Raw genomic sequence first — 25,630 nt, 5'->3', positions numbered from 1 at the left:
TTACACTTTATTTTAAGGTGTCAATGTTACAGTGTAATTATATATTTAAGCACTGAGTTTTAATAATCAACTACATGTACTTACTATAGGGTTAGGATTAGGATTTGGTTGAGGGTTAGTTGCATGTAATTATGCATAATTTGCTGTTATTACTATGGTAAGTACATGTAACATATGCAACAAGGACACTGTGTTACCAAATAAAGTGTAACCGAAACTCACTGAATACCCCACATCTATCCTTCAGGGCTGGACAAGTAGCACAGATGTCATGATGACGCCACCTGCTGGTGTTTCTCATACACTGCGTATGAATTGTGTTCATGTGTTTAGTGAGCGACTGCAATCTGCAATCTTCTGAGGAGAGAAAAACAGCTGATCTCAGAGCGTGTGTGACTGAATCAGACGAGGACAAAGAGCACATCTGCTATAACATCTTTATTTCAGCATGATCTGGCTACCACTATGATGGTATCGACCTCCAGAAAATCCAAATAATAATCATAATAAAAATAAAAATAAATCAAAAGAAAGAAAAATGGCACTCAACTAGTACAATACTGCTACACACAGTACACACATTTATAAAATGGAAACCAATATTCTCTATACACTAAAGTATGTACATCTTTGATAAATTAAACCAATACTGCTTAGATTGAATATTTAGCGTGTAGAATAACTGCTAAGACGAGATAAAGAAACGCGAGCAGGCACTGGAGCATCCCGAGGACTTCAGTCTTCACTGACTTTCAACTGTTGTTAGGCACATTTACTCGTTTTATGATAAGCGTTTTATTGGGAGGTCTGGGTTAAAAGACCTTGTGGAAAATAAAAACATTACCGTCCCGTCTGTCTGAGAGGTAGTACCAATGCTTGATATCCTTGTAATGACGATATCCCAGAATCCTTAGCTGGCCACCATTCAATTCTGTGAACGCTGCCGATATAACAAAGCACTGCAGCAGCTTCACACAACACACTATATTCGCATGAAACGCTGGCGTCTGCCAAGAAAACAAACACATTCCCACGGAGCCGTTTCCCGTCAGGGGCCGAAACGCATCTAGGGTGATTTCACCACCCTTTTCCTTTTCTGTAGCAAATAATAGACGTTTCTTTTGAACATGTTTTTACATTTAAATACACAAATAAACCTCTGAGGACTAAGCCGCGTTTTTGTGCACACGATACAAAATGTAAAAATACACTTATTGCCTGTACATTTCATAGCACAAAAGGAAATCTTCCTTTTCTTTCTGACGCTAAGTAGGAACTTTCGTTTGGTTTTCCACATTCTGTCAGACCTGCTGATTTCAGATAATGCAAGTGCGCGCGTGTGCAAGAGAGACGAGAGGGAGAGAGAGAGAGGATAGAGAGAAAGAGAGAGAGAGAGAGAGAGAAACAGAAAGAGCGTATTTTGGTTAAGCGTGAGGAAAAATGTTCTCTTTGGGGGTTTCAAGGAAGCATTAGCCAGTTAAAAATCCCACTGACTTCCTTCCAACACACACGCAAACAACACACACACGCGCTTGAGCTGAGCAAGAAGACGTTTAAAAAGAGTGGAGCCAGGTTTGACCTCGCTGGTCTCGTTGGAGTTGGGGGTTGTGTTCGACTCTTCACAGCTCAACTGTCTCCAGTAGTCCTGAATCTGTAACACCTGAGCAGCTCTAGTGTCTCTTCACAGACGACACCTTCTTCTTCCTCGCCGCCAGCATCTCGTAGAAAGGATCTCTGCTGATGGCCGCTCTGGAGATGAAGAGGAACAATATCATGAAAAACTGCTCCATTATGCTTTTTTTTTTCCAGATGTCACCTTTCATGCAGTGTGTAATATAGTGAATGTAAAAGGTCCGCAAAGTTTTAAAGATCAAATTGTACGACAAATTAAACTGTGTCCTGAAAGAAAGAATCGATTCTGAACTGCTGAAAAGAGTCATCGGTAACTCCAGTCTTTCTTCCTGCATAGGTTTGTAAGAAATTAGCATAAAGCCATAGATGTTCGTCATTGGCTGCTGGTGAACAACATCTACTTTAACCCTCAAAGACTGTAGCTGAGGCCTGAAGGACTTTGGTTCACACCAGGCCAGTCTCAACAGACTGGGCCCATGGGATCAATCAGAGCAGAGTAGACCAATCACAACAGACTGGGTCATCTGGCCAACAGACTGGGTCATCTGGCCAATCAGAGCAGAGTAGACCAATCACAACAGACTGGACCATATGACCAATCAGAGCAGAGTAGACCAATCACAACAGACTGGACCATCTGACCAATCGGAGCACAGTAGACCAATCACAACAGACTGAGCCATCTGACCAATCAGAGCAGAGTAGACCAATCACAACAGACTGAGCCATCTGACCAATCAGAGCAGAGTAGACCGATCACAACAGACTGAGCCATCTGACCAATCAGAGCAGAGTAGACCAATCACAACAGACTGGACCATCTGACCAATCAGAGCAGAGTAGACCAATCACAACAGACAGGGTCATCTGGCCAATCAGAGCAGAGTAGACCAATCACAACAGACTGGACCATATGACCAATCAGAGCAGAGAAGACCAATCACAACAGACTGGACCATCTGACCAATCGGAGCACAGTAGACCAATCACAACAGACTGGACCATCTGACCAATCGGAGCACAGTAGACCAATCACAACAGACTGGACCATCTGACCAATTGGAGCACAGTAGACCAATCACAACAGACAGGGTCATCTGGCCAATCAGAGCAGAGTAGACCAATCACAACAGACTGGACCATATGACCAATCAGAGCAGAGAAGACCAATCACAACAGACTGGACCATCTGACCAATCGGAGCACAGTAGACCAATCACAACAGACTGGACCATCTGACCAATCGGAGCACAGTAGACCAATCACAACAGACTGAGCCATCTGACCAATCAGAGCAGAGTAGACCGATTACAACAGACTGAGCCATCTGACCAATCAGAGCAGAGTAGACCAATCACAACAGACTGGGCCATCTGACCAATCAGAGCAGAGTAGACCAATCAGAGCAGACTAGGCCATCTGACCAATCAGAGCAGAGTAGACCATTCACAACAGACTGGGCCATCTGACCAATCAGAGCAGAGTAGACCAATCACAACAGACTGGGCCATCTGACCAATCAGAGGACAGTAGACCAATCACAACAGACTGGATTGTATTGTATTGTATAAAGCGCTATAGAATTAAATGCGTCTTGAAATAAGGCATAATGTATAGATCAAGTCAGGAATAATGTCCCATCAGCTTTTACGACTTAAATGGACATTAAATATTGACATATTATATCAGAAAAGAGAGTGGAGTGAAATGATAAACATGAAACTAGCACAGCTATGTAGGAAATCACTCGAATGTTTTGTGACTAGAGAAATATTTGCCTCCACAATGTTGCAACTGACCAATCAGCAACAAGAGAGAGACTCCAGTGAACGGTGTAATAAAACAGGGATACTTAACAATTATCTGGACCTGACCCAAAATAAATATTCTGGATTATACTCAATACTCGCCCCTCAGTTAGTAAAAATGACCATGTGTGTCACTGTCTGTATTCAAAGCAGAATATGCCTTCACTCAGCATAGCAACACTCACTTGATGCTGTTCATCCACTCGTCCTTCTCCTCAACGGTGGGAGCAGAGATGCGGTAGAACGTGTGATTCCCCTCGACCACGCGTCCGTCAGCCTCGGTCTTGCACGCCTTGATCACCTGGTCCTTATTATCCGGGATGAAGAGCTCAAAGCAGTTCTGAGAAGCAAACACAAGCAGACCGTCACACGTCTGACCACTAGAGGGAGACACGGTGTTCTCACAGTGAAGTCAAGTGTAGAGGAGTGTCAGAATCAGGCTGAATCCATCACTTTTAATAATGCGTCTCTGTGTCCGGACACCTTTGGCCCCTCTATTCCCAATATAATCTGATTTAGGACGCACTACTCCTAGCACACTATAGTATGCACGTGTTACTGGGATGCAGGAGAAGTGTTGAATTCTCTCAAGGTAAAAGATCATCATGCAAACATAGAGTAAATTCATCTGATTGTCTCCAGATAAATGGGAGTTTAAACTGCGGAAAAAGACGTTTTACCGGTTTCTTGTCCTCCACTTCACGAATGCTGAGGTTTTCCAGAGGGATGATGCCTCTTGGTTCTTTATCCTACATGAAAAGAGACACATTAGTTTGTGTTTATCATTATTTCAAAAAAAAAAAATATATATATATATATATTGACCAATGTGTGTGTTCATATTAGACCTGCACGATTCTGGATAAATTCGTGAGAAGAATCGTGATTTAAGGCGAGACACGGCAGGCAAAAACATCGGGGTTTTTTTTACTGGTCAATTTTGAGATTTGTGGATATTTGTCTTCAATAACATGTCTTCTTTCAGACTTGTGGTGGAAAAAAAGTCCGAAATACACTTTATTTTAGTACACTTTGTCTGTGTGCGTCTGTAGATTTAATTCAACAAAAGTTGGCGTTGTAAATCATCATGCTGCTCCGCGATCTCTGCCGTCACCCTGTCATCACATGCACGTTAGGAAGCTCTCTCTGCCCTGTACAATCCTGTCGGATCCAAATATGGTCATTTCCTTTTTATCAGCAACCAATCGTGAAAGTAAAAGGGCTGAATGCACAATCTCATTGGCTGATGAAAAATCTTTAAAGCCCGTTTTCTCAAAATGACTTTTCTCTCATTCTCCAAGTCGGAAATCTCCACTTCAGTAGCACCTATATACACCAAACTTTCCAGACTTGTACCTAGTTATATCATGAAGACATTTACAGAGGGATTTGTAAATATATTATTCCTAGCCTGATTTATATAACATTTTATTCCAAAAAACATGGCGAAAATATTTTTTTTAAGGCTATTGACAGTATATTCTGATTTACAGGATAACAAAAGTAGATATCCATAAATCCCTCAGTATTTTTTTCCATCTAATATGTGAACACAATGAAAAAAAAAATATTTTAACCTGGCTTTATCCAATACTCAGATTTCGTTTTTTAAATATATGCAAATTAGTGCATATTTAATTAGATAGTGCCTAATTTGCATATTTAAACATTAAATTACAGAAAACTTGTAATACATTTTTTTCTCATCTTAATGTAGGTAATCAACTGGGAAAGTTTCATGGTGATATCTGCTAGCTAAAAAATGTACCCTATTCACCTGTAGTGTCTCACCTTAAAAAAAAAAATATATATATTTTTTTTTTTTTCAACAGCGATCACGATTCTCTGCATGTAATTTCCAGGAGGTTCTGATAAAATGTTAATTGCTGCAATCAATTTAAAAATGATTCATTGATTTGAAGATTATTCAATGACTCGCTCATAGAAACTTCACTTGTTTAATGACTGGATGAATCGTAGTTTTGCAAATAAATGTTGTTCTTTTGAACTTTCTATTCATCAAAGAATATGATTTTTTTATTTTTTATTTACATAATGGTTTTCAACATTGATATATGTTGTAATAATAACTGTTTCTTGATCATCAAATCATCATATTAGAGTGATTTCTGAAGGGTCATGTGACACTGAAGACTGGAGTAATGATGCTGAACATTTAGCCTTGATCACAGGAATAAATTATATTTGACAATATATTAAAACAGAAAACAGATATTTTAAATTGTAATAATATTTAACAATATTACAGTTTTCTTTGTACTTTTAATCAAATAAATGCAGCCTTGGTGAGCATAAGAGACTAAATAAATACAAATTTTATTTTGATAGGGAGACTATAATGTCTAATAAGACAAATATATAAGACAAACATAAATCACCTACTGCAGCAGGACATGTGTTTCAGTACTCACAGTAGTGTACTCAAAGTAGTAAAGGCAGTTATCAGTGAGGATGAACCACCGTCTTTTCCAGGTTTTGACGCGTCCTCCTGAGGAACAACAGATGAGCGTTAGCTTTAGCGCACGAGCCGTCAGACGAGCAGCTGAAGAGTTGAGCGGCAGAGGAGCAGACAGACAGACAGACAGACGGACAGACAGACGGATGAACAGACAATGAGCTCTTCTACAGCCACTCCATGTCCAATGAGACCCAAGCACAGCATTCCTTACCAGCAGCACACCATGCTCAAACCAGTCCATATCAGTGACCCTCCACCACCATCACACACCACCTGACAGCTGAAAAGATCCCCTCACTTCCTAAACACCCCCGATAAGGGACCAGGGGAACCCGTGTGATGCACACGTATGGGTGGGACTACAAGAACACATCACTTCAGGGCTCTATGTGTGACCCTGGACCACAAAACCAGTCACATGGGCCAATTTTTTGAAAATTTAGATTTATACATCATCTGAAAGCTGAATACATAAGCGTTCCATTGATGTGTGGTTTGTTAGGATAGGACAATATTTGGTCGAGATACAACTATTATGAAAATCTGGAATCTGAGGGTGCAAAACAATCGAAACATTGAGAAAATCTCCTTTAAAGTTGTCCATTTATGTTGGCGATTGTGCTGCATTCACTCACACAAATACATGTTTTATATATTTACGGTAGGAAATTTACTAAATTTCTTCATGGAACATAATCTTTACTGAATATCCTCATGATTTTTGGCATAAAAGAAAAATCTATAATTTTGACCCTTACAATGTATTGTTGGCTATTGCCACAGATACACCCGTGCGACATGTGACTGGTTTTGTGGTCCAGGGTCACATATGGTGATGTTAGTAATCTGCTATCAGGTTGAGCTCATTTTCCCACGTCCCTCTCTATAGAGACTGCAAGGTAAACACTGGTCTCAGTGACCCGAGGATGACCTCTGACCTCTGCAGGGAAACCTGATCACAGTGGCACAGGAGATGCCTTTACAATGAATAGACAGTGTAGTGCAACCAAATACACGTTTAACTAACTGTGTGTCGGGGTAGTTGATGCATAACATGTCCATATGCATTTTTAAAATAATTTATCAATCATAACTCAAATAAAAAAAGAGAATATACAGGGGAAGGTGTATTCCCATCTTCTCAGCACTTCCTTTTCACATTATAATGAAGGCTAGCTGATTTTGCAGTAAAAGTACTGTGCAAATATCATATGAAGTCTCTCAATGAACATGAGCTCATAAAATCTGCATTCATAATGACTATAAAATGGCCTGTCGCGATTATTGATTGATCGTCTGATTGCGGTTATTTGATCTTATTGCAAATGTTTGAGATAATTGTGCAGCTTAAACTTCAGTCCCATTTTGCAATTCAAATAATTTACATTTTAGCAAGAAATATTCAAGATATTATTCTGAAGGATCATGTGACCGGCTGCTGATAATTCAGTGTTACCATTACAGGAATTAATTACATTTTAAAATATATTACCATTTTATTATTTTACAGTATTTTTGATCAAATAAATACAGTCTTGGTGAACATTAGAGACATTAGAGATCCAAAAACATTAAAAAAACAATTATTTTAAAAGTTTGACCATTATTATATTAATTATATCATATTATATTACTATATTATATTATATTATATTATATTACTATATTATATTATATTATATTACTATATTATATTATATTATATTACTATATTATATTATATTATATTATATCATATCATATCATATCATATCATATCATATTATATTATATGATATTACATTACATTACATTACAGTATATTATATTATATTATTATATCATATTATATTATATTACTATATTATATTATATTATATATCATATTATATTATATTATATGATATTACATTACATTACATTACAGTATATTATATTATATCATATTATATTATATTATATTATATTATATTATATTACATTACATTACATTACATTACATTACAGTATATTATATTATATTATATATCATATTATATTATATCATATTATATATTACATTATATCATATCATATCATATTATATTATATTATATGACATTACATTACATTATATTATATCATATTATATTATATTAAGTGGAATATATATTTTGAGAAATATTTTAACTTTCAAAATATTATTTCCACAGCAGTAAATATTTTTTTATGGGCCTATTTAAATAAATGTTTCCAAGTAAAATATTTTAAAAACCATCAGCGAAAAATTTATGATCGTGACAGGCCTAATGTTATTTAAATGAGTTTCAGATGTGATCCGGAACGGCACACAAGCATGTCGACCACCCTAAAGCTTTCCTGATCCTGATCCTGATCCGAGTCCTGGCATGAGCGGCAAACACACGAACACGGATCAGAGTTTCTGAGCAAGCTGATTGGCTGAGTTATGGGCTGTTATTACGGTCGTAGAGCAGAAGCCGGTCCAGAAACACCTCTCAGAGGGAGTGAGGAGGACTGACACGGATACAGCGCTGGGCGATGGATGGGCCTTCCTAGTCACATCTCTCACGAGACAACCGGAAGCTTCAGCAATCACACGTCTTTGGATTTATTTATTTTTTATATTATAATAACACTTTAGTTTAGGGTGCAGTTCTCACTATTAACCAACTATTAACTACGACTTTTGCCTCAATAAACTCCTAATTACTTCTCATTAATAGTTAGTAAGGTGGTTGTTAAGTTCTGGAATTGGTTCAGATTAAGGGATGTAGAATATGATCATGCAGAACAAGGCATTAATATGTGCTTTAGAAGTACTAATATACAGCCAATATCCTAGTAATATGCATGATACTAAGCAACTTGTTAATAGTGAGAATTGGACCCTAAACTGAAGTGCTACTGAATCTATTAGATGAATGCTGATGTAAATGAAACACTTTAGATTCAGTTTTATTTTGGTATCAGCCTTAGTGAAGTCAGTCTGATCCATCAATTGAAACCCACCCTCACCCAGCATCATAGTGGTGAGTCCGATCTGACCACATATACACACACACACACACACACACACACACATTTTCCTCAGCGCTGCAGTCCAGCATCACACATATGCGCACACACACACACACACACACACACATACATTACGTAGAGCATGAAGAATAGCAGTCTTTGGTCCAGGTGCAGTTTTCTGACTCAGTCTAAACGGATCAAACACCACTTGAATGTTAACCAGTCCAGCCATTACAACCATTAGCAGTGAAATGACTGAACGTCGTTTTTAAAGGAAGAGTTCACAGAGAAATGAAGGCATTTTCCCCAAACAGAAGAGCTCCTTCTTCCATAAAACACAAAAGAGGACGTTTTGAAGAAAGTCCAAGCTGCTCTTTTCCATACAAATGGGGGTGGGCGATATGAGCAAAAACCTGTCTCACGATATTAGTAATTTTATTTCACTATAATATAATATAATATAATATAATATAATATAATATAATATAATATAATATAATATTTGCCTTAAATAAGATTGCGACATCAAAATTTTAGATACAATTGAAATTTCATAATTTTCGACACCAATTCACCGCACAAAATAATACTAGTCTAACTAATGTGAGTAGAAGCTAATTGAAGACAAGTTTTTTAGGTCTATCAAAAATATTAAATATTACAGATAATGAATAAATCAAATAAACCCGCATAGTATTTTCTGTATGAATTAAAGCTACAAAAGTCATTCAGTCGAGAACAGTGGGTGATTTTCTCTTTGTATTTTTGTTTAATTAACATTATTTTTGATTAACAGAGACAGGCATCAGGTTTATTAGGCTGCTGTCACTTTAAGACCGAATGCACAGACCTAATGAATTGACACAGTATATGTTTATGTTTATTCAATCAATAACTGACTGCGTTTACAAGGACACTCACCAATACGGGCATTTCGACATGATTTTTTGTGTATCTGCCCGTTTAAGAACGATAAGACGCACACGAGCTGTTGAGCACCAAATGAATGGTGTAAAATGGCTTGAATGTTTAAAACTGGCAAGACTTAAAAATGCATGCTGATAAAAATAAAACTTTCATGACAGCACAGCTCACATAAAATTTTTACCGTCTACTAAAATATCGCCCGCCCCTACTTCCAATTTTTTTCATTTTTGGGTGAACCATCCTTTAATCTTATGCGTTTGATTTTCTTCTGTTGCCGTTTTCATTGGTGTTTGTTGGGCTCCGTTCAGACTGAGAGGAAGCAGAAAATCCTGCAGCTCCCAAAGTGCAAACGACACTTTAGAGAGAGAGAGAGAGAGAGAGAGAGAGAGAGAGAGAGAGAGAGAGAGAGAGAGAGAGAGAGAGAGAGAGAGAGAGAGATATCGAACACCACAGCAAACAGAGAGAGGTGCTCTTCAATACACTGGCCACAAAATCAAAACCCAAGCACCCGCCACCATACAGAGACAGGGCGGCACGTGGACGAATCGCTGATTCGATGGATAAAAACGAGCCGTCAGACAAACAAATGAAGGAACATGTAAAAAAAAAAAAAAAAAACTAGAGTGAACTCATGGAAGGACGAACCCCATGGGAAATAATGACCCTACAGTGGCTAATAACAGAAACAGGGGACAGGAAGCAAGGCTTGATCACCAAAAAGCACCCGAGAGCGGAGAGATGAGCGATTGTTTGGGAAGAACAGGTGTACATACCTCCTGAGGGAAAGACAACAGCCAAAATCATGGGAACAAACAAACAAATGAGGAAGAAAAGGAAACAAAATAATTAAATTAAATAGGAAATCATACTCCCCACACGCTGCCTCTCTGATCAAAGAAAGTAACTGTGAGTTACAGAGGAACGCTCCAAAAACAAAACAGGGAATCAAAGTACAAGTGTACACTGGAATCAGCAGACATTCAATTCACAATTCATTTTCCTGTCCGTTTATGCGGAAAATGTCTCTTTTCAGACCCTTTTAAGCTTGGGCTATAATAATAAGCATGTAGTACATCAATACAGAATCTACTTTTTGTGTTTATCGCATTTTACAGTATTCATGGATTTACTTGTAATGAGTATAATTCGTCATAATTCAAGACGTTATAATGTATTCTTCTCATTAGTGGTGTAACCATGAATATTAAGTATTATACAGAAATTCCTGAAACATGTTAAAGGGAAACTCCACTTTTTTTGGAAATAGGCTCATTTTACAACTCCCCCAGAGTTAAACAGTTGAGTTTTACCGTTTTCGAATCCATTCAACCACTTTTAGCATAGCTTAGCATACATCATTGAAGTGGACAAGACCATTAGCATCTCTCTCAAAAAAATGACCAAAGAGTTTGGATATTTTTCCTATTTAAAACTTGACTCTTCTGTAGTTACATCGTGTACTAAGACCGACGGAAAATGAAAAGTTGCGATTTTCTAGGCTGATATGGCTAGGAACTATACTCTCATTCCTGCATATAATCAAGAAACTTTGCTGCCGTACCATGAGTGCAGCAGGCGTAATGATATGACGCAGCGCCTGAAAATAGGTCTAATAGGTTAGACAAACTTAGTCCCGGTCACGTTGGAAGTTACCGAGCTGGGGACTATTTTCAGGCGCTGCGTCATATCATTACGCCTGCTGGACTCATGGTACGGCAGCAAAGTTTCTTGATTATTAAGCATGGTCCTGTCTGATTCAATGATCTATGCTAAGCTATGCTTAAAGTGGTACCGCCAGACCCGGTGATCGGCTGAATGGATTCAAAAACGGTAAAACTCAACTGTTTAACTCTGGGGGAGTTGTAAAATGAACCTATTTCCAAAAAAAGTGGAGTATCCCTTTAAGGGGAACTAGAGTATTACAAACAAGTTTATGAACAGGCTTATAATACTTTATCTATAGAGAGTGTCCATCTCAAAGTACAGTTTCCTTTGCGCCTCATGACAGCGACAGCTTTGGATATTGATTCCCAACGTCCAAATCGAATTAAAATGATGCGCTTAAAGTCGTGCAGCTGATTCATTGTGATCATGAAGTGTTATTAGCTTCATATGATGTGATACTGATCAAGAGATACTGATCCATCAAGAGTGCAGAGGGAAAGATGTGCTACTGTATAGTGTGTGAGGATCATCAGATCCGCTTATAGAAGTGAGTGTGTGTGTGTGTGTGTGTGACTCTCAGGACACTAGGTGTAGAGCTGAATGATCATCACATAAGTGAGATTTACTCATGTAGTCCCACTCACCCAGTTTGAGCAGCCAGCCCTCTCTGTCCGGGTTGAAGAAAGTGTGTGTCAAGTCATTGCCGTCATCCTCTGGGATTTTGAAGGGCTCGTTCTTGATGCTGTCATATAGGTTCTGTAGGAGTCAAAGCAAAAGACTATGAAGCTCAAAAGATGAACGAACACACAAACGCAACCTACAGAACGGCCTCAAACATCCTTATAAGGAGAGACAGAACACTATATAAAAAAGTTATTCATTGTTGGACAATATCATCTAGTCTATAAAGAGGGTCCAGCCATGGGCTACTTACCATTTCCCAATTTCTGCTAATTACATTATCATTTCAAATGTCACGTTAGAAACATTCATCAATCACACAATCTACACACATCGCTATTGGACTTTTCCTGTAAACAAAGTAATTAAAGCTCAATTCTGAACATGTTTTCTTTCATTTCCTGCTATTCTGTTCTGCTCAATCTTGCCATTTATTACTCTGCATTTGAGTAATTTAATCATGTACATTTATTTTCATTTGCGTCCTCAATTATACCTGATGGGCGAACAAAGAAAGACGAATTAGAAAATGTAGACCAATAACCCCTTTGAATATGAGACTGTTACGGTGTAAATCTGAGAATCATTTTCTTAAAGGTGCAGTGTCCGTGTAACGCTTCACGGCTCAGTGTTCAGACCATGCAATGCAAATGCAAAAATGAAACATTGAAACCAGATGTTTCTTGTTCTTTGGTTGCATTATCAATGGATATTTGCCTTTTTCTCCCTTTTTTTCAATTTTACTTCTGCTAAATTGTGAGTTCAGAAACAAACATTTGAATAAATGAAATCTAAACGATTTTCTATTTTTCCATTTTTCGTGTCATTTGCGCCGTGGGCGATACCATTAGCACGGGGGTGTGGACTACCTGTACTATAATTTCATTGATGTAACTGCTTTATATACACTGCATGCACGTTAAAAGCCTGAACACAGAGGATGACCTTTTTCTCCTGAAGTGCCATCATTTTATTAATAGTCTAATTGTGCTAAATTATAAGGCAGTCTTGGACTGGCCATCGGGAGCAACCGGGAAAAGTGAAATCCTGGTGGCCTGGGTACTGATTGTCTTTCCCTACTTATTTGTTCTTACTTTATTTTATTAATATACCTTTTATACCCTTGTTCATTTTGCACGGTACAGTACAACCGGCGAGATCACACAACAGCGCAGAATTATAAGACGAAAAATGGAAAAATAGAAAAGCGGTAAGATTTCATTTATTCAAATGTTTGTTTCTGAGCTCACAATTTAGATACAGTATCTATTGTTGAATTACACGAAAAAAAAAAGATTTGTGAAGCGTTACACTTACAATTTCTATGGAGCGCTGTTGAAAGTGAATCGGGATAAGGGACAGAGATAACATACAGCGCTACAACACTAATACAAACACAAGAATATAAACACATCTACAGATGTAAGTAGAAGTGAGAGGAGACCAACCCTGAGCAGGTCCTCTGGCAGGTCTCCTCCCTCATTAATGCCTCTGTTCATGGAGATGAAGCGCTCCACTGGGGGCTTGTCCTTCACGTTTGGGTTGTGAAGGCTGGTGTTCAACATGATGATGGCGAAGGACAAGATGTAGCACGTGTCTGCAAAACAAACAAACAAGCAGTTCGTTACAACCATCCACATTGGCATTGCTTCTGATTCAGCATTTTCAAACACTATCATTTTCAGAGGCACACTGGCCATTTAAATATTTCACTCTCATAACTCGAATGAATACTAATGAGGAGAAATGTGGAGTTACAGCGGGTGATCGTGACAAGAACAACGTCCTGGAAGGAAGAGAGTTGAATACATCTACAGTAAATAGGCCTTAAAGGGTGTGAATGTGTGGGATTTTTACATTCTGCTAGCATTACACAATAAAAGTTGAGGCAATTTGCCAGGAAACTTTCATTTAACTATATTTACATGTGTCGTAAATATCGGCTACTGGTAAATGGCATTTATTTAAAGATAAATGCATGGTTTGAGTGTGTCTAATTCGATATTTCCAGCTAGGGAAAGCAGTATTGGTGAAACACTGCTCATGTTTCTTGGAAATGTTATTAACGCAGGTTTAAAGGTGCAGTATGTAAGAATGAGAGCTAGTGGTCGAAATAGGTACTGCAGTCGGATTAAAAATATCGGAGAATGTCGTTTCTCCCGCCACTTGCTCCTCAGACTGGACGGCGCTCACACGGGTCGCCAGTTTGAGCACACGCAACAGGAACGAGCGCAATGGACAATGAAAATTGGCAACATTCAGTATCACAAACCAAAACAATAACAAACATTCCAGCCTGGAAACGCACATTTCAAAGTAATAAAGTAACTGGCTGTAGAAGTGTTTTTCAGAGAAACGAGTATGAACTTAGCATGTTTCCTCCATATATGCAAACATGTTATGGTATTTTTATGCTTTAGTAGAGTGAAAAGGTTACATCCAGCACCTTTAAACACCGAACACAGACTACAACGTACAGTAGACCCACCTGTGGACTGAAAGACTCCCGGGTTGCATTGGCAGTAGCGCTGGGCAAACGCCTCCATCATTCGGTCGATCTTCTGTGCCTCGCCAGGAAGCCTGAAACTCCAGAGGAACTGCCTGTGTGGAGACGAACATCAATGATATTAGGTCTGACCAAACGTAAGAAGGATATTTCAAAATCACAGCTGATATCACACATCATGCTGGAAATGAAAGGTCAAGTGGAAAACACTGTTTAATACAAATGTATTAAACCTTTCGTAAATTTCAAACATGCACAGGATACATATCATCTACAGTTATTCACAACTACAAGTGTTACCTGAGAGCCTGGACCAGGTTCAAATCAGTGAACTCATGCAGCTCCACAAACGCATGAAGGACCTGGAGATTCAATTCATCCCTGTTGAACAATGTGGAAATGAGAGCAAGGGGTAAGTATCAGACGCTTTCATCCAAAGCATCTTAATGCCAGTTCACACCAAGAATGATAACTATAAAGATAACTACAACGATAATTATAATAGCATTCACACCAACGGACGATGACATTCTGTTTATTATAAGCGCAAACTGCAGTTTTGTCGACTGTTGCTTTAAATGTTTGAGCTCTTAAAAGCAGGATGGATTCTGATTGGCTGTCAATGTTTTATTGTTCTCTCTCTCTCTCTCTCTCTCTCTCTCTCTCTCTCTCTCTATATGTGAATAAAAGCCTATTCTAAAGCCTATAAGCCTAAATTTAATCTGTTCGTCATAAATATAGATCATGTCTCTTCAACAGTTTTGCATTAAACCACTCGATTAATATGGATTACTTTTCAATGTCTTCATGAACATTTTGAAACTTGAAAGTTTTCATTAGAAATATCTTCATTTGGGTTTTGAAGATGAACAAAAGTCTGATAGGTTTGGAACGACATGAGGGTGAGTAATTGATGACCATTTTAATGTATTAGCGCACTGTCCCTTTAAGGAATAATTCACCAGCAAATACATATTCTATCATTTTTTAACCACTCATGTCATTGTATGGCTTTCTCTCTTCCATGAAACACAAAAGGACACATTTTGAATAATTACTGCCCTTTTACATGCAATAAAGGATGAGAAAATGTGTCACTTATGTGGTCTCTTGTCTATAGCTGTGTCCCAATTCGCATGCTTATGCACGATTCAAGTGATGTTTTTAAGTATAAATAGTGTGACTACATAGATGAGTACATAGTGCACAAGTGCGTCATTTGGGTCGCAGCTTAAGACTTACTCAAGACAAAGTGGATGTGAGATCATTCAGCACTGCATAATTTTTCGAAACCATGACATTTATCCTCTGCAAGTGGAGGATGTGATATCCCACACGGGGAATGAGGGCGATCTCGTCCTCTCTACACCCTTTCCCGGTGATCTGGTGACAGTCCACTCACGGGACAAAGCACTGCAGACCCCCTCCCTAACAGAGGAGCTGAAGTGCTCAGAGAGACAATCTGATCTGCTGTCACAGAAAGAGCTCTGCTCTCTGTTTCCTGAGCGTTTCAGCAGCCACACCCAGACCGAGGAAGAACAGAAAACAAGGAGGCAGAGGCAATGAAACCCAGGATGAGATCGAGAGAAAAAAAAAAAGAAGGAATTCTTGTGCAGACGCAACCAAGTCACTAGGTGTTGCCCAGTGAACTCTAATAACATGTCTGAATTTCAGTCCTGTTTGAGTCAGCATTCCTTAAATATGAAGAGTCTAATGAGCTTAGAGTCCGGACAAAAGGGTAATCAAAGACAGATGCGGATGGGATTTACAGGACAATCCACATTATCCTGTCTCTCAGCAAATTACAGTGGGACGATGACACTGGTTTCCAGGAATTAACCAGAAGGGCCAGTTGATAGGTGGATTTAAAGGTGTAGAAGGGATCTAACGCCGTTTCCATCCTCAGAAGTCACATTTTTACACGATATGCATTTTGGTGAATTCAACATTTATAATATTTTATTGATTCGGATTTTAATTGGATAGTATTTCGATAGCAATGCAAATATACAACACCAAAGCAATGGACTTGACATATAAACTTTTGAGACACTTCTGGGTTCTAAAACCAATGCTCGGCAAAACTTATGAAAATCCAGTCATTTCAATAGAAGTCTTTGCGATTTGGAATTTCCCGTAATGCCGTTTCTCCACACATATTTCACATCCTGTTTGCGTTTTTCATGCAGACTCGTCGCGTTGACCAACAGAAAGGTGCTTGGTTTGAAAGTGACTTTGTGCATCACTGCTCTACTGAAAATGGATGATAGACCTTTTTGCCGGCAATATTCACTGAAATTTCACTAATGTGACCATGCCTTAAAGTACCAAAAGCACTTAGATATCCCTAAAACCTGAAGAAATTGAAATATATTCGTAATTGCTGCAATACAATAATAATATCACTATTATGACTGCTTTATGTAAGGTCATTTTCTATTTTAAAGGCCTGTGACCCCAGTCGCCTCCACCAAATCATGTGCTGGTTGCACTATTTGTACTAATAATCACACACACCTCTCTCCCAGGTAGTCTCCTATCGCAGTCTTGTTAAGACCTTCACCCTTGTAGAGGAACCGTGCGATGTCTTCACTGGTGTTCTTCAGAAGGTCATTTTCAATGAGGAACTGGATCCCCTGCAAACACACACGTTCAAGGTGTTTAGCCTATAAGACATATGATACACATAGAATTCATTCAGTGAATACGCTTTAATAGACTGCTTAATCACCTTTTTGGGGTCCATGTTGAATTTCTTACGGCCCATTGCCACTTGTTTGTTCCTTTGCATGTTTTTCCTGAGGGGACAATGTTCAGTAGATTATAAAAAATAACTCCTGATGTTTATGGTTTTATACCCTTTTACAAAAGATGTCATAAGGTTTATTTCATATGCTTCAAAATCTCTGGCTGATGGACCCAAAATTTAAACAACTACCGCCTTGAACAAAGAGGTCTTGTGGAATCCAAAGGGGATTGGGAATTGCAATTTGGTTCTCATTTTGAACAACACAAGACAGTTCTCTGGAAATACTGTGACTTCTATATAAATTCTAATAAAACAGGATGGGTTGACATTCAAGAAGATGGTGTAGCTAGATGCTAAGATGCTAGGCAGATTTGACCTCACGCATGACTCAAAAAGTGACACATGAGTGGAAATGAAGTGTGTATGAGTAATCTGTGAGGGGACGTCCACTCACCTCTCCTCGGTGGAACCCAGGTTCTCAATCTCACTGGTCACTTCGGCTATCTCATCCTTCAGGCGCTGTGGAGAGAGGACATGAGAGGGTTCAAATCAAACGAGACTCCAGAGATAATTACGCCACACCATAGTGGTCAAGACAGATGAGAAATGAAACAACAACACACACGTGTCTAGAGTTGTGTTGTGAGTGAAACAGTAACCCAAACAAGAAACACTGTGTCCTAAAAATGGAATTTTTCAGCAGCAAGTAATCGTCATACAACTGTATGCATACGCGAGTCTCGTCATATCCGTAAATAGAGGAAAGTTGATCCGGCTATTTTTACGCGTGTGGGAGTGGCAATAAGCGAGAATTGGTTGACATGGAGCTACTTAATCTCAAACCTCCGGGAATCACCCTTTAAAAAAAAAAAAAAAAAAAACGGTGAACAGTGGAGTGTCTGCTGGTAAAAAGAGATAAGCGATCTTTACGTTCGTCCTAATGCCCTTTAGTTGTCCGTGGATTTGCCTATATTTGGCGTTTAAAATGGAAACGATTTTACAGTCGATTCAATGAACACTAATGTCTCAAAAATCGAACAGGATTTTTTCACAAAAGTGACAGCCCTACTATTAATGGGTTTAGCTACAGTAAAATCTTCAGCTAGTCAGTTTGAGATCCTTTCCATCAAAACTGGTTATATATTTTAAGCCTAGTAGTGAATGTTTTATGAACAGTAGGATAATCTTCACTTTTTTTTTTAGGTATGAGAACGAACCAAGGTCTACTACAAGAGAGAGTATGGTGGCACTCTCTGCATGTGTCCTGTCCCAGCTCACGAGGCCTGACATTAACGGCTCAAATCTAATTCCAGCGGATGAATCGTTTGCTCTAGACGGCATATACATGACATTAAAGGAGGACAACTGGAGAATGGCCCCAAAGTAAAGATCAAACATCAAAATTGGATTATTTTACCATGTATTTGGGGAGATTAATGGTTTTAGGGCAACAGGCCTGTCTCTTCTGCCAAGAGTTTAGTGACGGCCTGGAGCCGGGCTGGTCCTGAGGTCACACAATGAAGAGTTTTCCCTCCTCGTACTCATTTTCAGCTGTATGGTGGTGAAATTCGCTCTCAAGTGTTTGTCAAGCTCAAGTAATTTCTTCCTGTTTGTAATTCACTAGCAAAGAAAAGCCTGTTTTTGTTTTCCCAAAACCAGAGAAAACACACATTCCTCAAGACGTCTGTCCTCCCAAAGGAAAGCTGCCTCAAGAACAGAAACACTTTTGTCAGGAGACCTCAAGATGTAGAAATTCAGTTTGCAAAGGGGAGGGAAGTTTTCTTAAATTTGTTAACAATGTAAACGGAGTGCGCTAGGAAATTATACATTCCCATGGAAAGCTAAAGGAATTTTAAGTACGTGTATAGTATACTGGAGGTCAGCGCCCTGACAGATCAAGTCCATTTGACCGTGTTATAGTAGTAGAGCTGAAAGTGATCAGTGTTTGGCTCATGTGTGACAGTCCTTTTCTAAACAAGTCCACCCTGTTCCTGTCAGCTTGAGTCATTTCCTTTTTGGACTAACGGTGCTCATACTTGGTGAATTACAAGTCAAATTCTTATACCACAAATATTTGTAGATTCATTGTAATTATAATTATAATAATTATTTCAGAATAAAACATTTTCACATCTTATATAGCAGCTGTAAAATAATAATATAACTAATGATTTATTTTATTTTTTATTATTTTTTATTTATTATTTTGTTTATTTCTGTTTATTTTTTATATTTCTCTGTTACTACATATTTATTTTTACTATTTATTTTATATTTATAAAAAAAAGAATATTTTTTTGCATTAAGAAGTGCAGTTACTAATAATACTTGTTTGTTTATTGTAAATTTGACAGTAAAGCACTTAAAATTAACTATTAAATGTCCCATTGTTCTTGTACAGTATCACACTGAACTGACCGACAGCTTCAGTGATTATAAAATGAATGTAAAATGAGATAAAATGAGTAAATAAGTCACAAATTGAAGAAAAGTTTTTTGTTTTTCTTGAGACTTTGTTATTTCCTATTTAATAGGGAGTGGAAATGGTGCTCCTCTGCCGCCATCTACCGGTTATAGTGGTCATTTCATGTTTTTCTTTTTTTTAAATAAAAGTGTTTCATTGCCATGAAGTTTTAGTTTCCAACATCTTTAAACTTTTAGTTTTATAAATCATCACACTATTAAAATTGGATCATACTTTGAGCTTTGAAGTGCTGGAAAAAGTGTAAAGCACTTGAAAGCCCTTAAAGTGCTTAAACTTCACTCTTAAAAGGTTGTACGAACCCTGAGATGATGTAAAAAAAAAACATTCTGCCACAATACCATGGTTACAGTTAGCATCGCTACATTGCTGGAGGGTAAATGTTGATGACTGGTTGATTGAAAAGCCTTTAACAACGTTTGATCTGATATCTATGGTTTATAACAGAATTCTGCGCTGAATTTAAATGCTTCCCACTAGATCTCGCTGTTATTAATTCTTCGGTGAATTCAAAGATGTGTAGTTACGGTGTAGCATGATCGAGAACGGCCCGCAAGTAAACGGTTTCGTTTCACTTTTGTTTTGATATTTGATGTTTCTCATATGCAACATAAAAGGCAGCTATTATGATTTGGCCAACGTGCTGGTGGCACCAATACGATGTCTAACAAAATTCAGTCGTTAGCAAAATGCTACCATTTAGTTGTAGTCTGGAGCCCTGAACTGTTCTGAACTGATCATTAAAAGAATAAGCCAGTCAAATCCATGCATGAATTGTAATATAATATGACTTTTGAATAGTGAGTTAGAGCTGAATAAATGATTCACATCAGTTCAATTATTACCTGAATGTCGTCCAGCAGCTCCTGCTTTCGGCGGCGGATGTTTTCCAGTTCTTTTTGCTCCTCAGGCGTGAGGTCGTCAGGCACTGAGAACGAGATAAAAAAAAAAAGTTTGTTTTTTTTCATAGCCTAGGCTTCCTTTGAACTGAAGAAATATTAAACATTGATCTGATCATATTTTAGTAATGATATAAGAGGTGAAATGAAGACAGATTAGTGAACGAAAGGACTGTGAACAGAATCGATAGGACACAATATTACCCAGCAGCATCTTTACAAGCATACACGCATCAATAACCAACAAATGACTGAAAAGAAACGATAACCAGGCCTGATTTCCTATGATATCGTAATTGGATCATGAGTAAAACTACTCCAAATGTGCAAGAGACACCAAGCAAAGTGGCACAAGGAAATAAAGAGATCCGTAAATACTTGCAAATGTCCTCAAACTGATCCAAAAGATAAAGCACATATCAATCAAAACCCTTTTTGAGTCGCAGTAGACCGACACACTAGCCTGAACGACGCCTTCAGCATCGCAGAAATGGGCTTTAGTGCTCTCTAGCCAGACGCCTCAATCACAGGCACAAACTTTTATTCACCATGTGACTGTGAGATCTCACCCACAGCATCCTCCTGTAGCCATGGCAACCCATCAGCGCTTCAAACCCCATCTGTGAGGGTGCCGAGAACAAACACTCGTCACCTCACAGCAGAGAAACCCTCTGAAATATACACTTGAAATTAAATGGTTCATACATTCAAAACTCATTTAAAGTCCCCAGTCCACCGAAATCATTTAATAAAACTAAGTTGTAGCCTATAGTTTTAAGTCACAACCGTGAGCTTATTAACATATGGCCGCCCACATTATCGCCATCTATTTAGTATTCAGCAGCGACCCTCCTGGATAAACTACAGTGTGTGAACTACGCCAATACGTGGAGGTCAGGGATTCATTACAGGTATTTACATATATTTCTCTAAACAGTGGTTCTCAACCCTGGTCCTGTTTGAGACCACATAACACTTTACATTATATAACACAGGATTTCAGGGAAAAACTAAATGCTTAAAATGTGTTGAATATAGTCCTTTAAACTAGATTACTGCATTAACGCGAGACACTACAGGTGAATGGGGTAAAAAAAAATAAAAAAAAATAGATATCACCATGAAACTTCCTCAGTTGATTACTTACACAAGTATATATATAAAAAAAAATTATATTACAAGTTTTAGAAATTTGTATGTTTAATTATGCAAATTATGCATTATCTCATTAAATATGCATGATTTTGCATATATTTTCGGTAGATAGATCTGAACATATGATAAAAACAGGTGCAAATTTCTTTTTTCATTTTGTTTACACATTTTGTTTAAAAAATTCAGAGGGATTTCAGGATATATGCTTTTATTACCTAGGAAATCAAAATGTACTGTCCATAGCCTTAAAAATAATCGATTTTCACCATATTTTTTTGATTAAAAATGTCACATAAATCAGGCCAGGAATGATTTATTAACAAATCCCTCTGAAAATATCTTCAGAATACTGCTAAGTGTATAGCTGGAGAGTTTGGTGTACACAGGTGCTACATAGGCTGAGATGTTTGTACAGGAGAATGACAAAAAACTCATTTTGACAAAACTTGTTAAAGATTTAAATAGCTCTAAATGAGAAATCGTCGTTAGCTTCAAATCCCCCTTTGGACATTCACGATTGGTTACTGATAGAAAGGAAATGCCCATATTTGGGTTACATAGCGTTGTGCAGGAGACTCTGAGCTTTACAGCGACACCGGTCATGACAGACTTCAGTGAACAGACGGAGAATGCTAACTTGGTAAATTCGGGAGAAACTTACTGCCGCAAGTAAACAAAATGTAATAAAATAAACATCTTAATGTATATTTTCAACGTTTTCTTTATAGCAGCTTGAAAGAACACACATTGAAGGAGTAAACAAGCCCAAAATCTCAAAACTGACCACTGCATGAAAAATCGATGTGTCTCGCCTTAATTAAACTAGATTCTCTGCATTAATTTAAATTACAGAAACAGAGACAAAACATCCAGATTTATGGGAACCAAATATTTCCATGAGAAAAAGTTGTACTCTAAAAAAAAAACACGCCTATTTTCTCAACATCAGAGGGAAAGTTTATGACGCTAAAGCAATTTAGTCACCAATTATTAAGAAAAACGTAATACTGCGCAAAATGAAATTTAGACCTTTAAAAGCTCATTTGAAAAGAAACTCTTTATTGAACAATGTAAAAAAACCCTTGTCAGTTCTGAGAGTCTGAGGGAAAGATATGGTGAACCACTTCACATACAGTTGGATGATGGAAAACCCCTCGAAGTCATGCAAGTGGCAAACACACAGTTCTGCTTCCTCCAGCAATGAACAATGAAACGAGGTGAAGAGAGAGCTCAGTGTTCGCTTTTCTCGAGAAACCCACATGAAGAAAATGAATTCACTGCAATGCCAGAGTAGGATGGGCTCCCCACACAGGTTCTTTCCCGGCGCTGCCCGAACATCTTATGGAGTTTTTCCCTTGCCACAGTTGCCTCAGACTTGCTCACTGGGGGCTGTAATGTCTGCTTCAGACAACACAATATTTTTGTTTCGAAAGTCACTGTGTCAGATCATGACTCCTGAAATTATTGTGAGATGTGGGTAGACTGTAAAATAAAGATTTATACGAAACACCTTCACTCTCTTCCATTTTAGAAAAGTGAAACCGCCAAATGTCCCAATATGCCACTGGCATCTTGCCTACTTACTTAATACTAATTCCAGTGCTTTCCGGGTTGCTTTAGCGCCTCTGCTATCTATTCTCCTGAATTCATCCCTCGAGGGAACATAATAAATGCAGGAGTATTGTTTTCAATTGCATTATTCCACCTAGCCGCACCAATTACCATCGCCTCCCTTTCGTTTTGCCATGTTTGAAAGCGGTGTATGGAGGAGCTTCTGTGCTCCTATTGGTCAACGTCACAGATGTGATGGAACCCGTCATGGAGGACCGAAATAAATCATGCTAGTAGTACAGTACAGGCCAAAAGTTTGGACACATTACTATTTTTAATGTTTTTGAAAGAAGTTTCTTCTGCTTGTCATCAAGCCTGCATTTATTTGATCAAAAATACAGAAAAAAAAAGTGATATATTATTACAATTTAAAATAATTGGTTTTCAATTTATTATACTTTATATTATCATTTATTTCTGTGATGCAAAGCTGAATTTTCAGGATCATTACTCCAGTCTATCACATGATCTTTTAGAAATCAGTATAATATGATGATTTATTATGAGTGTTGGAAGCAGTTCTGCTGCTTAATATTTGTTCATAACCTGTGATACTTTTTTAGGATACTTTGATGAATAAAAAGTAAAAAAATAAAAATTAAAACTTTTGTAACTCTTTTGTAACAGCAATATACACGATTGGTCAGTAATTTGGGGGTCAGTAATTTTTTTTCTTTCTTTTTTTGAAATAAATCAATACTTTTATTCAGCAAGGATGTGTTAAATTGATCAAAAGTGATAGAAAAGAAGATTTATATTATTAGAAAATATATTTTTTTTTTTTTGAATAAATGCATTTCTTTTTAACCTTTTATTCATCAAATATATTAGGCAGCAGAACTGTTTCCAACACTCATAATAAATCAGAATATTAGAGTGATTTCTAAAGGATCATGTGATAGACTGGAGTACTAATGATGCTGACAATTCAGCTTTGCATCACAGAAATAAATGATAATTTAAAGTATAATAAATTGAAAACCAATTATTTTAAATTGTAATAATATATCACAATATTACTTTTTTTTACATCTTGATGAGCAGAAGAAACCTCTTTCAAAAACATTAAAAATAGTAATGTTTCCAAACGTTTGGCCTGTACTGTATCTGTCATGTCGCTTGTCGTCCACTATGACACACTATACAAGATAAAACGATTGATTCCGGCATCCCAATGCCCATTGTCCATTACGAATCATTAATGCATGCCATTAAACAATATGAATTATAAAAAGCGCTATGTATACAAATCACTTGATATGAATTAAGACGGAAGTAGCACAACCTATCAAAATCTATCTGCTGCAGCTCGAAACTGATAAATGGGTCAATCTCAAAACGGTAGGGCAGCAGGATCAGACCAGGTCTGAAATTGAGTAATTTCAGTGCAACAGATAGTCAGTGGGCTGCTAATCAGAATCACCCACACATGCTAATGCCACAACATCCCACGCATGAACCCACACATACAGCTAGGGAGACCAGTCACAAACAAAACCCTTCTTTCTGTCCCTGTCCACCTTATTTTGCAACCTGGAAGTAAGCGATTCTCTGTGAACGTGCAAGACTTCTGACTGAGTATCCGCTTAAGGTGAACAACTAGAAGAATAACAAAGTGCAGTAAACAGTAAAACTATTCGTGCTACAAACCAGTATGTCTAAGATTATGATAAGTATTTATAAGTGATAAGTATTTTCGAGTGTTGAAGATTAACCGACAAAGGGCCCTGGGGTCTCATTTATAAAACTGTGCGTAGGATCCTTACTAAAAGTGTACGTGCGCCCGAAAGCCAAAAATGACGTACGGCAAAAAATATTCAGACTTATAAAACCGTTCGTACGCCAGAACCTGCGCAGAATTCACTTTATAAATCCCAGTCAGCGGAAGATTGTGCGCACATCAGTGCAACAGCGTCTCCTCCCTGAAATTTCAGCGTCTCCTCCCTGAAATAACCATATATGGAGCTTACAACGCCTCGTTTTACTATGCAGATCCTCATCTGCATATCATTTGCATATGATTATTCATCCACGTGATA

General features: G+C 37.8%; 1 protein-coding gene across 2 annotated transcripts in view; it reads right to left on the bottom strand.

Moving 5' to 3' along the window:
• Window positions 1-425: 425 nt before the first annotated feature.
• The window catches only part of cyth1a (cytohesin 1a), a 62,319-nt gene continuing 37,114 nt past the window's right edge, over window positions 426-25,630 (bottom strand). For both annotated transcript variants that reach the window (XM_084417328.1, XM_084417329.1), the window contains exons 2-13: window positions 20,772-20,854; window positions 17,899-17,963; window positions 17,427-17,493; window positions 17,213-17,331; window positions 14,996-15,076; window positions 14,678-14,790; window positions 13,638-13,786; window positions 12,153-12,264; window positions 5,873-5,949; window positions 4,121-4,189; window positions 3,626-3,780; window positions 426-1,749 (exon numbers count right to left, since the gene is read on the bottom strand). In XM_084417328.1, coding sequence (XP_084273454.1) covers window positions 1,671-1,749; window positions 3,626-3,780; window positions 4,121-4,189; window positions 5,873-5,949; window positions 12,153-12,264; window positions 13,638-13,786; window positions 14,678-14,790; window positions 14,996-15,076; window positions 17,213-17,331; window positions 17,427-17,493; window positions 17,899-17,963; window positions 20,772-20,854 — 1,169 coding nt within the window. In that variant the 3' untranslated portion in view covers window positions 426-1,670. The remainder of the gene's footprint in view (window positions 1,750-3,625; window positions 3,781-4,120; window positions 4,190-5,872; window positions 5,950-12,152; window positions 12,265-13,637; window positions 13,787-14,677; window positions 14,791-14,995; window positions 15,077-17,212; window positions 17,332-17,426; window positions 17,494-17,898; window positions 17,964-20,771; window positions 20,855-25,630) is intronic.

This window comes from Rutilus rutilus, assembly GCF_951802725.1.
Source record: "Rutilus rutilus genome assembly, chromosome: 1".
NCBI classification, from domain to species: Eukaryota; Metazoa; Chordata; class Actinopteri; order Cypriniformes; family Leuciscidae; genus Rutilus; species Rutilus rutilus.
This window is presented reverse-complemented; position numbering and strand designations above follow the sequence as displayed.